A 17,788-nucleotide genomic window follows, 5' to 3' on the forward strand; every position below is an offset into this window, starting at 1 on the left:
AGGAACCCCATGCAATGTGCCAGTTCTCTTGAGATGTTATCAGCTAAATCCAAACAAGTTTCAGAAGACTAGCATGCACTGTAAAGATCAGCATTTAGACTCATTTCCACTCACATGCTAATTGACTTAACAAGAATTAACTGGCTTCCAGGCTCCTCGACTATGTACAGACAACTAAAAAGCTCTTCAGCACCTGTAATAGCCAGGAGGTAAGGCAGGCAGCCCCAGTTTGAGACAGGGATGTGGCAAGCAGAAATTGATTACTCACTAAGCAGCTCTCCCATTCTAAGCAAGTTGCTGCCATCCCTGTCCCACCATCGCCAGCCCTCAGAGCCTTGCCACAGCTACAGCCTTTGCTTTCAGGTTGTAGCAGTTAACCATGGCAACAGCCAGCTGATACTCGGTTAAATCAGCAATAGAATAAACTTTTACAGGAAAAACGTTTCTGCAGTAGGGTAACAGGCTGCCCAGTAAAGTGCACACATCACATTTCAGTGGTGAAGGTGACAAAAAATGAAACATTGAATTCTTTGTAAAGGAGTCCTTTTAAATACATTTATTGGTTCACTCCATCACACTGAGGTAAACAAACTGTATTTAAAAAATGTACACACTGATAGGGAACTACAAACAATTTTACCTCAAAGTGTTTCTCTCCATCAATACTAGTTCCATAGTAAACAATGAACAAAATACAAGAGCTGCTCTGAAAGTAATGCCTCCTATTTTATGATGATGGCAGATAATGTCAGAGGCAGATATTGGTGGTATGCAGTTGAATTTGAACCTTCCCACCAGCATCCCATTGCATTTTGTTGCCATGTTACAGATGGCAACAGAGGGCCACTCTCACAAAATAGTGTCTGACGTGGACGTGTGGATAAAGCTGAGGTGTGATCTGCATTCCTCTGTGAGGAAATAACTGTACTCACCGACATTCATCACTGCTCACTGAACGTTGATTTAGGACAAACAGTGGACGTGAGCACAGTGAGGCAGTGGGTGGTGGGTGTGTTTCAGCAGTAGTGATAGCACACCATATCTGCTGGTATAGATTTTTATGAGCACGCAGGCTTTTGTTCACCACTGATGAAAATGCACAGCTAGTGATGGTGACTGTGTTGAAAAATAACATTTTGTAGCTGAGAATTTGTCCTATCAAACAGCGCTATTGTTCTCTTTGTATTTGTTGTCATTTCCATGGAATTAAATAGGAGGTATCACTTTCAGAGCAACCTACGTATACCTATACAGAGATATATGAGAAAGAATAGGAACATGCCATCACCGTAAGTCAAGACAACATTTCATAACCTGTGAGTCTGAACAAGAGCTGTCAGAGTTGGTTGAACACAAGACAAGAGCACTGCTCTGTGTTTCGCACTATCAAATTCACACAGATTAATCTTCTCATTGCTTCCATTGTGGTTTTTTTTGGTGGTATGGCAGTGACCCTAGGATGCAAAGTGAATGGTTTTCAGTGCATGGACTTACACACAGGTTGGAAGTACTGCAGTCCTCGTCATCATCACTGACACTTTGAAGAAGAGGAGGGGAACCAGGTCAAAAGCCGAGCTAGCTTACCTTCCTCTGCTGGCCGGAGTCTCCACATTTTAAGGAGCAATAGACAGACGTGCACAAAAGAAAGCAGAACAAGAACCTTTATTTTCCTCTTTTATTTTCACGCAACTGTGTGTATGAAGGCTTCAGAAGCAATTCCTAACTCACGGTCCACCAGAGCATCCACATAAGACAGAAACCCTCCAGGAGTTTAGAAAAGCTTCAGCAGAAACTCAGAGCAGCCCTGGTTGAAAAACTGGATACAAGCCAACAGTATCCTGGGCTGCATCAATAGATGGGAGGACTGCACCCAACACTAGGGACCCAAGCGCAAGGCAAGTTTGCAGCTGCTGGAAGGGGTCCAGAGAAGGGCCACAAAGATGATTAGAGGGCTGGAGCATCTCTGCTATGAGGAAAGGCTGAGGGAGCTGGGCTTATTCAGCCTGGAAAAGAGAAGGCTCTGAAGAGACTTCATTGCGGCATTCCAATACCTGACAGGTGCTTACGAAGATGAGGGAGAATGACTTTTTACATGGTCTAACAGTGATGAGGGACTAAGGTCTTAAACTAATAGAGGGGTGACTTACTTAGACTTGGCATTCAGAGGAAATTACTCAGAGGGTGGTGAGGCACTGGAACAGGCTGCCCTGAGAGCCTGTGCATGCCCCATCCCTGGAGGCGCTGCTCCATCTCTAGAGGCACTCAAGGCAGCCTGGCACCCCATCTCTAGATGGGGCCCTGGGCAGCCTGACCTGGTGGGGCAACCTGCCTCTGTACAACAGGCATCCGGAACTCTGTGGACTTCTAAATCCTTTCCAACCCAATCATTCTGTGACTCTCTGAAGTTTCTTCCTATGACTTAGACTGCAGTCTTAGCACAAGCGCAACAAAAATCCAAGCAGACAGTCTGAAGAATCCACAGTTTATTCTTTGATAACATTTATGACTGAACAGCTAACACTTATCAACATTTTGTTTTTTCAACGGATACCTGAAAAAGCCATGAGATGTTTCAACAACTGTTTATTGCAAGAGTCAGTACCTGATAAAAACATGTATGAACAATGCATGGCTCCTTACTGAGTACAAAAAACAATATCTCAGTGCTTGCTTTATTGTGCTGGTGCCAGTTGAGAGAAGGAACAAACATTCTAGAGGTTCTGTAGGAGTAACCAGGACAGCAGTGAATTTTACATCTTCTGAGACTGGTCTTGGTCTGGTTGCAGATGATGAAGGAAGGTAGGCTGACCTAAGAGCTGTTGAGAATGACTCACCTTATGTGGGCTCACTGGAAAGGTGCAGCCACTTTTGACACTATTTCAGTGCAAGCACAGAAGGTGACCATAAGTGACTGAACACTCAGGAAGTTACTCAAAGACTAAGCTCCTGCCTTCCTCCAGTTTCCCTTTCCCAGCATCTCACTTTTTTCACTATCAGGGTTTGGGTCCTCCTAAGAAAGAGACATCCACCATATAAAGGACTACAGGCCATGCCAATTTTACTAACAGCTCAGATCTCAACCTCTCACTAACAGTAGTGAAATAAGTAAACTACATCTTTAAGAAGTCTCCTGCTATTTTCTTCTCCCTGCTCGCACTTCTTCCCCAAACATCACACAGCTACCCAGTGGTTTACAATATCAGCTCTTTCTTTCATAGAGCCTCTGTAGTAGTCCAGGGGAGCTAGCAGGTCCACCACTACACACCCTTCTTACACTGCAGCAACTCTTGCAGAAGAGGTCTTCTTATGAATGTTAAGTTTCACTTCCCCTGCAGGGTCAGAGGTTTTCATTTTCTAGATAATAAAAAAAATCCTGGTACCACAGAAATCCGGGATCACAACCTGAAGTTACAGCCTTTCCTCCAAATTAGCTTGTAGGTGCTACAGAGCCACACGTTCTGTGTAGGAAAGGTACACCCACCTTTTAACAGCTCAATCAGAATTGGATTTATCTGAAATAAAAATATGCTTTGACTATGTAGTTGTTTAGAAACCAAGCAGTGGCATCAAGCTTAGAAAAGTTTAAGCTGATCTTGAACCACTCCAGCAGTAAGTTACTCAGACTTGACTTGGAACTCCCCACTACCTCTTGCACTTATGAACGGCTGTGATGTCCACCACTAGATATCCCAGAACTGAGCCCCACCTCAGTGTGGCACAACACTGAATGGGAACAGAATGCCAGTGTTGTAAGGTATCAGACAGAACTTAACGCAGCAAAACAGCATCCTTTCCACTCATCCTGCACATTCCCGATGAGGTGAAAGAAAGAACATCTAAATACTATTTCCAATGTTGCTTTGCTTGACTTCCAGTGATGTTTCATAGTGAACTAAAAACCTTCATTTACCACACAGGCACCAGCTCAAAAAAGCATGATAATCTGTTTGTGGGAAATAGAGAAGACAAGAATTGACTGTAACCCCGAAGGTCAAACTGTACAAAGTTTATGCACTTAAAGGCTTATTTTGGAGGGGAAAGACAAAGGAAGACACTAAACTTATCTCTTCAAGTACTCCCTTCAAACAGCAAACATTGTTAGTTGTTCCAAACCCAACAACAACCTCAAGATGTTAATCCACCTAAGTGTATGTTGATAAACTGTGAACTTAAACCAGAAAGCAGCTTGTTTAGTACCACAGAACTGCCAATGGAGGTTAAATCAAAAAAGGAAAACCCATTTAAACCAATTAACGTGTCTTAAAAACTTGACTTTTGCATCTGGAGAGTATAATTTCATTAGCCTGACAGCTACTATCTTGACTGTTGCTATGCAGGCCACAATAGCCACTGCAGGGGTAGGGGTCAGATATACTTGGTGCTTAGGAGTCCGAATCTGTGTTCTCCTGTCAGGTACCAATCTGAAGTTGCATCAACCCAGTTATCCTTCAGATTCTTTGCGAGAATGTTGTCAGAGACCAAGTGATCACTCAAGCTTAGCAGTAAGCACTCAATGTTGTTTTTTTTCCCCCAAATCCCAGAATTTCACTGATATTAATCCAAAGACTCCTTGCTTTGAATGGATAAAGAGGGTTTATCCACATGCTGTTAAACCGTGACTCTGATTCTCATCATGTCAGCATCCCTTTTACTAAGGCTATCAACACCAAACAGGCATTTAATTGAGGCTGGACTGCAGTAGAAAAGAAAAGGGATTTGCAGAAGCAGCTACATTGCTAAAGGCCAAAAGAAACTACTAAAAAATAGATTTGTACCAGAATAGGTCTTAAAACACTTGCCACGGGGTTCAGCAGAGATAGGCATGGACTATGTGTACCTATTAAGCCTCTCTGACTTGTTTAAGGCAAGTTTCACACATACCCAATGATGCTTGGAATGGTCAAGCATTTCACACTTTTTGGCTTTTTAGTTGCAACTGCAAAAGAAATAAAAATAGGGAGAGAGTTCTACCATTACCACAGCAGGCACCTTAACTGATTATTAATGAAAAGGCTCTAGATGAGGAAAAAAAAGCCCAAACAGAAAACAAGGCATGGATCAAGAGAATTCTGCCATACATATTTCAGAGCAAGTTTTAGAAAAAATACACTGAAAACTCACACTTGCTTCCAACCTTCCCCGTGGACACCCGGGATGATTTTGATCCCCAACTCGGTCACAAGTACACTTCAGCCAACTGACATTACTTCATAATCACCAAGGTAAACAAAGATATTTACTATGAACCAACAGCATGCTACACTCACGAAAAAAACACAGTTCATGCTTGTATCACAGGCTATGTGTAGGTAGTGTCAGTATGCTCTGCCTAGGACCAGCCCAACTCCCACACAGGAAACTCTCCAGAAGGCATTTTAGCCAGTGGGAGCATACAGGTGGTAGCAAAACAGGAGATATTCACTTCCAGTCTTCCCCTCTCCATCCAAAAAAAAAAAAAAAAGAGGGGTTGGTTAGGAAATAATTATATTTTCAGCAAACAAAACAGAACAGTAATAAAGATGTCATTTTGGCACCTTGCAGTAGAGTTTTATTTTCATCTTTTTAGTGTTCTACTCATCAGTTCCTTCCAGGCTAAAGAGGTAAGTTTTATCAAGATCCCCATGCACTTTCACTATAAGCCCCATGTCACTCCATAGGATAGAGAAGGAACCATTCAAGATAACTCAAAAAGATGAAACATACCCCAGTTTAAACAGAAAATGAGGAAAAAGTCAAATAGTCTTCAGAGGGTCTGTTCCAGCCTGGGCACAGCCGGCATCTCTCTCAGTTGACAAAAAAAAGAAAAGAGACCTTCATGGAGTTCCAGTATGTCTAGTGGTACTGAGCACAGAAGTGCCAGACTGTCCATGAAAGTACTTCTTATTTGGTCTCTGGCTTGTCTTGCAATAGTGGTATAATTGACTCCCATGCTGTAAGGCACTGAAGAAAGAAAGAAATTCATTAAAAAAATGAATTGTATATCAGTTCTTGTATTTCTTGAACCACCCTCCCAGACTGACAGAATGGAAGTTCAGAAAAGCTAGCAGGATTCTTTACACTTGTTGGTCTTCCTTAATAATGTAAGAAAGCATTCAGGAAGAATAACTGTTGTTTTCAAACAAAGAAATCAAATTAAAGCTTTCCAAAATCATCTGCTGGCACAAGCTATTAAGAATGCAACAGAATACCTATGATTTTCAAGTATCAGCTAGATTCTTCTGAACTGAAGGACACAGCCTGCAGCTAGGCAGTCAAACTTCTTCTTGTCCAAGTTCATGTTTGTGATGTGACTGTGGGAGAGGACAAGTCTGGACACAGTGGCCACTATTATAGCAGCATGCTCTCAACGCTATTTGAAAAAGGTACATACTACAGACACACAGTGTACCCACTACACCTCAGGGACTTCCCCACACTGCATGTGAGTAACTGGTTACTTCAAAGAATGGCTTAAGTTGAAAGGGTACCTTAAAATTCATTTAGGTTCAATACCAACACTGTGGGCAGGGATTATCCTCCACCAGACCAGGCTGCTCAGGGCTCCATCCAATGTGGCCCTGAAGGCCTTCAGGGATGGGGCATACACAACACATGTTTTTGGACTTTTCCTTCACCACTAGCAAGCAGAAAGAAAACTACTACTTCAGCTCAGCAATTTGTTCAATTCAAGAATCCAAGATAGACAAGCATCCAAAGATGAAGTTAAAAGAATGTCTTGCAGAGAGACAACTAGTCTCACGTGGATCACTTGAGCATGGCCAACAACTCAGCAGGCTACACTAAGCTGCTGACAAAGAGCAGCTTCCATAGCACTGAAGAATTAAGATGTTCAAGTTCTTTACTGTAAAATGGCATAAACATTTCCTGAAGAATAACCACCATCTTGGAGGACAAATGACTACCTTCACTCCTGCCAGTGCTACAACAACGTCACATACCTTCTCGTAGTACTGGATGTTTTTATCTGCCATTCCCATCAGTAGCTGCCTAAAGTCCTGCCGCTTGCTGTTCTGCCATCTCTCCATATCTGCTTTCAGATCAGCATTAAAACATTCTACTCGGTCTTGGCATTTCTCAACATCTGTGGGTACCTGCAGAAAAAAAAATAAAAATAATTAAAAAAAAAAAAAAAAAAAATCAAGATTGATACTGTTGTTCAGCGTGCTAGATGGTAGAGAAGCTTGAATGCCACTAAGCCAAAGCTATAGAGGAAAGGTAGTGACCCTGAATGAACTCAGCTATGGCTGCAGGAAGAAGACCCATTAATATTTCAGGGAGGAGACAGGACTTTTTAATTTGTTCTTTTCTATATTCAGGTGATGGGCATGCTATCATCTCCATACGTGGCATAGAGTGGAAGAGCTTCCTAGAAGCATGAAGAGGAAATACGCGTATGTGCTGAGTGCCGAGGCTCAGTTCCTAGCTCTCAAACTGATCAGACTGACCACCGCTCCACAGCAAGCTTTCTCTCTTCATCCTATTTACAGCTGCACCAGACATTTCCTAATTTTCACCAGTGAAACAACAAACATCCAGGTTTGCCCAAAGGACCAAATGACATGTTTTGGTGTTATATTTTGACCACAATAAACAGTAGTGATCAGCTCTGTCTGCAGAAAAAAAATTTCTAGTCCTCTAGCTTTAACCTTACAGGCTACCTAAAAAAAAAAGTAAACGCAAAGTCTTGATCATAAGACAAAAGAAATTAAAGGCAATAACTCATGGGCCAAGTAAGTTCATTTGGCCCAACAATGGACATGTTGTCATGCATAAGCAATGTGAGAAATGCTGAAGGATAGCCCATTGCAGGTCTACAGGGAGACTGAAAAAGATTATAACACTACTCATCAACTCAAGAAGCAAGCTAGGACAAAGAATCTGGCATTTTATGTTTATGATTTAGATGAAAATGCTATATACTATCAGACAACTACAGGAACAATTCACAAATAGTGCCTCAAGCAGAAAAAACATGAACATCATTCTCTTCCTTCTCCCTGTGATTTGTGGTCTACACAAACAGTAATATATGCACAATAAGCCCAAGACATCAGACGAGGAAACTCCTGAGCACTGGCACCAATGTGATAAGTGGATTTCCTCTCTGGGAGCTGTGAATTGCACAAAGGGCAGAAATAAGAATATCTGCAGAAGTCTTCAGGAAATTCCTTTTATTTTATTTCTGTTCTTTGTGGGTACTTTACAACTACTTTGCAGTTGGCAAGGCACATATCTAAGCAGAAACATACGATCCTTGTTGTTCTCCACAATGCAGTTAGGGACACTCAGTGAAGTACTCCATAGGCTAGCAGTCAGAGAAAGCCCTACATCTGGGCTCCCGTACAGCTCTGCGAGACACAAGGGAGCACCTCTTTGATGCTCATGAGCTTTGAGTAACCCTTCATTCACACAACTGGATTTATATTACAAGCAACTCCATGGCCGGTAGCTACGTAGTTCTTCCACTTTCTCTGATCACTATGCTTCTGGCACTGAATCCAGTCTGCTAAAACTCACAACAAAGATCTCACAGGCTTCAGACAAGACCTTGCAAGATAGTTGGCTGGAAGGTTTAGAGGATGCTCCTCCTGAAATAAGCATGTCTCTCATCATTTTCAATAATGCTGTTACTTTAATAGGAAAGGCATAGCTGTCAAGAGAAAGAGTCATTCATTCTGGAAGCAAAACCATATAACAGTACCCAAATCAATTCAGTTTCTAAATGCTCACTAGCTTCTTGCTTCTGCTGGGATCCAAAACCACAATGAAGATCTAAAAGAAAGCATTCTTTCCCATAGACAGTTCTCCACCAGGTTGAAAGGACTGTATGTACAGAGAGCTACAGTAACAATCCAGTGATCAGAAAATGGATTATGTATGCTCTCATTGAGAAACTATAGCGATGAACTCCAATTAGGTTTCCACAGGCCTCCTGAGGCATCCACATACACACTGTTCTTATTCAAGAGTGTAAATGTATGTATATGGTATTTTTACTTTTCCTGCTCTTTGGAAATACACACTGTTACAAATTTCACCACAATCACCCTTCAAACACACACACTTTTCACTTCAAAGTTGGTGCTGCCATATTCACTGTTCCCACACTACAAATCCTTGAGACAGACAGAGCTAGGTTATTAGAAGTGGATTTCGTCTTCCTAAAAGGAAGTGTCTGTCCTTCACTACCCGAGTTGAATTACTCAGAAAAACATGCCAAAGCAAGCAGCACTTCTCCTCTGTATTCTGCTTATCAACAGAAAAGCTGAAGACTCTGCACTGTTCCTCTAATGTTAAACACCAAACACACAGAAGAAGTTACACAGTGCTTTTGCTGGAAACTTGATCATTCTGAGCAATATTTCCTGACAGTCATTCATAGCAGCCCTAAAAGCCTTCTGTATTTACAGTCCATGGAGTTTTAAGCTGATTTGAGAACCACATAGTGACATCAGTGGAGTTCTGTGAAGACAGTCTGATTATGCATACTGTGAGTCCCAGAACGCCTTCCTCTGGAAGCATGACAAAAACAAGCATGACAAAAACATAGCTTTGTTTGGGTTTGTTTTGTGGTTTTTTGTTTGTTTGTTTGTTTTGGTTTAGTTCATTTGTTTTAAGGTAACTTCTGCCAATCAGTCAAATATACTGAAAGGAACATAAATGCCATTATGATATCCACTGTATAAGCTAGCTCATTAGTATTCTGTCTGCTAATAATTTGTAGGAAGTTACAGCCAGGATAACTCACTAAATGTAAGATATATTGCTACCAACTGCTCTAACTTATCAGTTCTTATAGATAAGGACATTCCACTCACGCTGGAAAGAATCTACAAGTTGTGTGCTAGTATTTTATGAACACACAAGGAATTGTATCTTTTTTTTTTCCCACCTTCCCCTTTATATGTTGTAAAGATCTTACATTAAGAAAAAAGGTACAAGGAGTTACCAAAAGATATGATTATGATACTTTGGACAGGAAATGTAAAAATTCAAAAAATTCTTGAAGACTGCTATTCAAATGTTTCACCTTCCACAATAATCCTAGCAAGACATGAGCTTCAAAAACCTTTTAATAGGTGAGAGATTAGCAAAATTCAGCAGCTCTGCTGCATCAGGATCATGACAGAAATCAGTACCTCGTATCCTCAAATGGCTTACTGGATGTGCCAGATTTAGTGCCATCCACACAACAGGTTAGAATACCTACACATACAAAACTACACTTCGGAAGTAACAGTAATGCACACACGAATCAGCAGTGGGGCTGACAGAAGATCACAATAGAAGAGCACAAGGTACCCAAGCCATCCTGCTATCACTTTTGCCAGAGTCTATGACAAATATAGGTTGAGGATTGGAAAAAAGGGTTGCTTTTCCACAATCTGTACCCTTCAGTTTCAAAATCAGATTAAAGACTTGAGCCTCCTTTAACATTATTATACAGTACCTGTAATATTAGAATTCATTCCTCAGTTTTTAACAGAAAGGTGGAGGAGAGACAAAAAACCCAGGCAAAAGAGGGGACAAAACCTGTTTTCATTGTTGGTCAAAGTAACACTGATGTAAGATACACCTCCTGCACTACTCTTCATGCAGAAAGCAGGTGGCAGCATAAGCACACAAGTTTATAATCGCAGAATCTCAGAATCACTCAGGTTGGAAAAGACCTTAAGGATCACGGAGTCCAACACAACCTAACCACACTACCCTAACTCCAACAACCCTCTGCTAAATCATGTCCCTGAGCACCACATCCGAATGCGCATGTGTTTTTAAACACATGCAGGGATGGTGACTCAACCACCTCCCTGGGGAGCCTACTGCAGTACTTCAACAACCCTTTCTGTCAAGAAGTTTCTCCTGATATCCAACCCAAACTTACTACCCTTGATGCCATCTGCCCTCATCCTGTCACCTGTCACCAGCAAGAAGAGACAAATCCTGCTCTCGCTGTAAGCACCGTTCAGATATTGGAACAGAGCAGTAAGATCTCTCCTCAGCCTCCTTTTCCCCAGACTAAACAGCCCCAGTTCCTTCAGTCTCTTGTCATAGGCCATATCCTCCAAGCCCTTCATCCAGCTTTGCTGCCCTTCTTTGGACCTGCACCAGCATCCCAATGTCATTTCTGTACTGAGGTGCCCAAAGCTGAACACAGCACATGAGATAGGGCCTCACCAGTGCCAAGTCCATGAAGCCCACCCAAAACCTGTCACCCAGTGACCCCTGCTGCTTAAGTTCAGCATCACAAGGGAAGATATCCCTAGTGGAAGGAGCAAAACAGGAGTCATATGATGTAACTGGCATCAGTAATGCCAGTGTCCAGGAACTTGATTCAGCAACCATAGACCAAAATTACCAGAAGCTGCTTAGTTACCATAATTTAAAGCCATAGCTACTGAATAGTCCAAGTAGATGCTCCAACACAGGTCAGAGTCACCCTTCTCTAAATGATGGGAAATCAGTAATAAGAGATGTTGCTAGACAAGGTTAAATGCGTTTGTACCTAGGCTTACCATCAAACTCTTGCTCTGCTCCAAAGTGTTTATACTGCAGAGAGAAAGCCAGACCCAGAAAAAGCAAGCTCTATTTTTTTACTGTTATCAGAAAGCAGTGGAAGTGCAGGTTGATTCTGCAGAGTAATTTCAAGTGCTAACCTTTGGACGGTCTTCTTTTTTCAAGGCTACTGCTTCCAGTTTTGCTTCATACTCTGCTTGAACTTGGTCTCTCTTCTTCAATACATTCTATGGGCAAGAGAAAAGACAATTGTGAGAAGCATGTTCTTGCTTATCTTCCCCTTCCCATCTGTAAGAAACTGCAGTGTTACAGCTGAATTGATAACTCAGTCCGAAGTCTGCCTTTTTTTATGTTGTCCTGTTTTACAATATTTAGAAAGTAGCTTTTAAAAATAAAGAGGTTTTTTTTTTTTCCAGAAATTAGAGGGTCAGATAAAAACCTCAACTTTCATAAAAGGATGCAGTTTGGGTATTCTGTTTTGCTGCTTTTAATAATAAAAGAATTAACCTTATGAAAAGCACGTTTTGTGTGAAAGAACTGAACCTACCCATGTGACTTTCGTGTTGTAAACATTTTATAGACAGGCTTCCCAGAACTGAGAACAAAAGAGTCTATTCTTCTGTTTTACTATATCTACAAGCCAAGTTCTTTGCTACAGTTGTGTTATAGGCTTATTTGCTATAGCCGTGTTATAGGCTTACAGTATAAAAACAACAAATAGAAATTAGTTTTATTAAGAGTATAGACTACTGAAAAGTTGTAACGTATAAATCTGGCCAAAATGTACGCACCTTCTACCTACTAATCATCACCTTCTCCCTCCTCCTACCTAAGGACACCACTGCAGTTATTCTGAAGAACTCCATTCTGTGTGAAGGAGTAACTATTGCAGCTAGAGGCAAGAGATGATGCAATCATTACTCTTTTAAGCCTCAGCCCATGATATCTGAAAAGACTCTCCATTCACAAATTTACCTCTGGCTTAGGTAAAAATAAATAAATAAATAAACAAAAAAGGAACAGGACAGCACACATGCTGTTTTATCAGTCATGCTTGCTTGGAAAAATCATGACATACCCATGCATTTCACAATCTAAGCACTTATGTGAAACAGTACTCAAGTCCTTGAGGTTATCAGTGCAACAAAAACCTGGCTGCTTCATAGCGTCCTGTAAGCCTGAATCAACTGAGATTATTTTCTCAGAAAAATAGCCACTTCAAGCAAATGCATTCAGCCCCCATGAACATGGAGCTAGTACAACACACAGCGTCTGAACGTGCATTAGCCAATGATTAACAGGTACCAACAGAGCAGATTCAAAGGGCAAGTATTTTATTCCTCCTTAAGTGCCCACCATGGACCATTAGCAACACGCTTCTGAATACAGCTTTAACCATCCATTAATGGTTGACCTGAAAGCGATGAGAAAAATACTGCCTTCCCTTTTATTTGTTCCATATGTGAGAGGATGCATTTACTCAGGCAGCCCCAGGCAATCTCTTCACAGCTGCCAAATAATGCATTATACTGGAGCAGCTTCTCAGAAGAGCTCTGTACTAAGTAACCCCATATTTACCACTACCTATGCAACACTTGATTATTAGGGCCTCGGTGAGATGGAAATACCAAAAACAGAACAAAGACCACACAAGAAGTCACACACCCCACTTCAGCTGTATAAAGAACAAAACCACTGGTTGCTGTACAACAAATAACACTTAGCCTGCTTTCAGTGATGTAGGTCCTTCTTCAATTTGTATTTGGTTGAAACATTCCCCATTGACCTATATGTTTGAAAGAGCTTCAGAAGTTTGCCACCAGCCTCTTTTCTCAGGTTGTGATGCTATACCACTTGCACTGCATATACCTTCTTATTACAACTAGAACTCACCATTTACTGCATGCCTTTGAAGAGACTGTTCATATGCTGCTTGCTTTAAAAATGTATTAGTAACATCCAAGCACAAAGCTGGGAACTACATCACCTGATAGGCCTTTCAGGCCCCACTAAGCATACAGAGTTCATACATGATATTAGAATCAGCACTAAATTATTTAGAACTGACTTTGTCCTGTGCACATACCTCCACTGAACACCAGCATACTACAGAAAAACGTTAACACACATCTGTGCCAGAATTCCAGACACTATCTGGCCATCTTAAGTGTGGACTGTATTTTAGTCAAGGTCACTCCTACTCTCCACCACACATTTTAAATTCAAGCCCACAGTCCCAGCCTCTATCCACTTCTGCAAATCTTTCAAACAAATACAGAGACAAGGTACGCGGCTTCCATGGAACAAGCTCACAGTTATTCCAACCAGGCTTTCTGGTCCTTGCCTCTGTAGGTGTATTTCCCTCAGGCTGGCCCCCTGAGGTAAAAACAGTGTTCCTCAAGAAGAAAAAGGAAGCACTCATTGCTAAAAAAAAGTTGAAGTGAGCCGGGCAGTTACTTCACTGAGAGACATTCACCCAGCTCAAGACAGCTCCACAAACCAGGTTTCTAAGCTACATAGCTAGGGTGCAACTTGCAGTGAAAAAAGTTGTCAAGGTTGCACCGAATTCCTAGAACCCAAAGACTTACTTTCCCTCAAGTATCTTGTCCAAAAGCTGTCCAACAGACATTTCACAGCAGGCTTCAGTGCAGCCTGCTCATGAAGAAGACAGTTCTTTCAAGAGGAAGCTTCTTGCACTCCACGAGAAACCTCGTTTTCAGTTACCTACTCAGTTTCATCAAGTCCGGTAACACAGTGCTGTAGCTGACTACCACGTCAACACTAACAGATTTACCTTTTAGAATAAGAAAACCGTGCTTAGTATGGCCTGGCAGATTTAAATTTTGGTATCCGGGAGAGATGGAAACAAAGAGCAGTCTGCCTTACCTAGTAACAGTTTTTGTTCTTGATTTTCAGATGTGATAAAAGTAATGAAGTGACCAAGCTTGACACTAAGCAACATAATCCTTACTGAATTCCTATTCTGCAAATACAGCTTGTAGATTCAACTACTTCCAAAGCACCAGCACAATGAGCAAGTTCAGCCACTTTGAGAAAAAACTGACAGGAGAAAATCCCTCAGGAAACCTGAAAGTCAAATCAACAGCATAGAAATTAAGATACAAGGCAAGGGTATCATCATCTGAGGAGGTACTTCAGGAAGCTAGAGAACACTTACCACAAAGAGCAGCATTAAAGACTTACAGCAAAAAGACAAAAAAAAAAAAAAAATAATTGCAGCTAGACTGTTACCTTGGAGAATGCATTCAGTATCTTGATCATCATCTGAGCACTCCTAAACCTAAAGTAAAGCCTTCCCACTCTCTACATTCGTGCAAAACACCACCTGTAAGTCAGTCTGATACCTCAGATGCCATGGAATCTGTATTCATGAAAAGGTAGATGCCCTGGGGTAAGAGGCTTTTTTCTGCTAACTTCATGTCTTGTTTAAATACACATACACATGCTCCCTCCGGCAGAAAGAACCTGAACATCCCAGATTCTAGCTTCATCTCCAAGCATTCTGGTACTGCAAAGGAAATGCATCTAGCCTATACTGGATCTAACCATGGTTCTAACACGAGTATGAAAACAAAAGGTAGCTTCAGAAAATGAGTGCAAAGCCTTGTGCAAGAATTCTTTGCTTAAGCCTGGCAAGACAGACTTGCAATCAGCCATTTGAAACCAAGAAGAGAAATCTGCTAACAACTATTTCCAGTTCTCAGTTTCAGAGGTACAGAAAGACTAAGAGGGAGAACAACCCTGCTCAGACTAGGTTTCGAGCAAGCTGTTATATATTTCTAAAGGAGGGTATATCATGCTCTCATAATGGCTGCTCCAAAAGATAGTCCTCAAAGAAATTTACTTGTTAATGCTCTATAAGGGGTGTTAGTAATGCACACATTCCATGGATGTGTGGTGAGAAGCTCTAGCAGCCAAAATCAGAGTTCTCTGTTTCAGTATATCTGCCATGCAATAAGATTTACAATCACTGCTCACTTGAAGAGAAAAAATACCACAATGAAGTAGATTTTAAAACTTACTACTTACACATCAATGCTTAAGATATCAAGTTCTTCAAGACATCAAGATAAATTGTCACAAAGCAATATCTTTAAGCAGTTATTTAGTAAGCAGAACTTAATAGCTTAATAGATACATTCCACTTAACGTACAGAGATGAAAGGGGAAGCCTTATTTGTCATCTGGAAGCCTTGATGTGAAAGGAACCATACAACACTGCTGCATACAAGTGACAGAAGCTGCATGTGACACTCTGCAGTGTCAGACAACAAGCCAGTGGCCAAGATTTTACTTGACTTTATAACAATTTCAAGAGAAGATTCTAGACAGCTACAGGATGTCTCCTATGGAAAGTTGACAGTACAATAAAAGAACAGATTTTCAACATCATGTACGCACTCTATGTCAAGTGGCTCAATAGCAGAGCTGATACTGTTACCATGCAAGTACTTATGTTAATAAATATTACTACTTTTTTTTACTTAATTACAAAAACATTAACCTAATCAAATCATTTACTTCTCTCTTTTCCCTACCATCAAGCGTTCTCACCCTGAGAGAGAATGAGCTCACTGACATCACACCATGAATAAAAAATAGCACTGTCTTCAGTCACTTGGCTCCCTTTACCTTCATTGACTCCGAGTACAGCATATATTCCCTAAGCACTGGCAGGAAGTCATCTGTCATGTCTTCACTGAGTTCTTCAAGAGCTGTGCAGCAGTTCCCAATGCATGCAGACACCCCTTCCAGTGGCTCTGATAGCTCAACCTCCAGCCCACCCCAGGTTGAATAAATAGGTCCATATTCTCGTAATTCCACCAAGTATTCTGCAGAGGCAAAAGGGAAAAGAAAATAAAAACAGAGAAAGAACTAGGCAAAAGTATCTGTGAACACTTATGCTAAAAAAGAAGAAACCATGTCCATACTTAGCAAATATTAACTCTCATAGCAGTCTAGTGTTGTAATAGCATCTTAATAATCAGAGCTCCACAGCTGCATGGAGGTGACTGGTCCACATTACACCAGCTCAGCTAACTTTTCCCAAAAACTTCAGTATACATAAATATTTACTTCTGTAGAGTAGCTAAAGTCATATCTTATACATGTAAAACTCAGCTGTTTCATCAAGACAGACACATTAAGGTTACTGTCTTCAGAATTCCGCTGGTACAATTCCAGCTAAAATCTACAGGTTTTCTTCTTCCCAAAAGTCCTCTGAGAAATAACAATCAGTAAGAAAATAGGTTAACATAACAAGAATAACTTTAAAAACATTCAGATTTGAGATAAGATACTCCGTTAGGTTGTTTTAAACCTGCAAGAGGCATGAGAATTTATGCTCTGTATGGCTTATTACATGTTACAATCATTGAGGTATGTTAGTTATTCAGTTAATCAGAAAAAAATAGAGATCCCAGCCAGAAGTATCAAAGTTGAACACTTTAGTCCTTACCCAACTGCTCCTTGATAATCCGTTGTGCTATCCTGTCAATGGTACCAAGTTTTAGAGAGAATGTGTCTAGATACTCTCCAATGGCTGCAAACTCCAGTGGACGACTTCTTAATTTGTAACCTCCTGTGACATATTTGACTGACTCCCCCATCTTTGACAGCAATGCCATTCCTTGCTTTTTGTACACATTAAGATCCTGGGAGGTAAGAACAAACAATATTTGTGTGTTGGAAGAGATACAGCAAAAGATACTTCCCAGTCAAGATCAAACATTACAAAAGCAAAAGATTACATGCAGCACACAGCCTTGGACACAAAAACCTTATCTTGTACAAATCAGCCTAGAACAGTTTCAAGACTAGTTCTAGAAAGAGATATACTGCCCAGGAGAATGGTGTGAAGTAGTAAGTGCTCCCATCACTGTGTGCGGCTGGACTTTCCCATGTTCCTGCACTGCAACCAGGGGCACAGTGACATGAGTAAATCTACTTCCACCAAGACCTCTTGACAATTATTCATTAAACTTTAAAGGTTTTGCTAACACAGGGTCTGCAGAAGTGGACTCTGAGCAGAGCCCAGCAGCTGCCCCATGTCAGGTCAAAGCCAGTCCCAGCTGCTACAAAAAGGACCCACCACAGACCTGAGCCATGTGTTCTTAGTTTGCTTTTAGTTCTTACTGCTCTGGTCTTTAATCACTAGGCAGTACATTAATGTCACTTAAGTTGAATGTGTTCTGCCTTCAATAGTAATTGGTGAGTTATCTCCCTGCCTATTTCAACTCAAAATATTTTG

General features: G+C 41.1%; 1 protein-coding gene across 1 annotated transcript in view; it reads right to left on the reverse strand.

The window, feature by feature from the left end:
- Positions 1-2,468: 2,468 nt before the first annotated feature.
- The window catches only part of SNX30 (sorting nexin family member 30), a 50,842-nt gene continuing 35,522 nt past the window's right edge, over positions 2,469-17,788 (reverse strand). The window contains exons 5-9 of the mRNA XM_052701330.1: positions 16,997-17,192; positions 16,171-16,370; positions 11,658-11,744; positions 6,939-7,091; positions 2,469-5,940 (exon numbers count right to left, since the gene is read on the reverse strand). Of these exons, the coding sequence (XP_052557290.1) occupies positions 5,881-5,940; positions 6,939-7,091; positions 11,658-11,744; positions 16,171-16,370; positions 16,997-17,192 (696 nt within the window). The 3' untranslated portion in view covers positions 2,469-5,880. The remainder of the gene's footprint in view (positions 5,941-6,938; positions 7,092-11,657; positions 11,745-16,170; positions 16,371-16,996; positions 17,193-17,788) is intronic.

This window comes from Tympanuchus pallidicinctus, unplaced genomic scaffold (genome assembly GCF_026119805.1).
Source record: "Tympanuchus pallidicinctus isolate F22 unplaced genomic scaffold, pur_lepc_1.0 scaffold4, whole genome shotgun sequence".
In the NCBI taxonomy this organism is placed as follows: domain Eukaryota; kingdom Metazoa; phylum Chordata; class Aves; order Galliformes; family Phasianidae; genus Tympanuchus; species Tympanuchus pallidicinctus.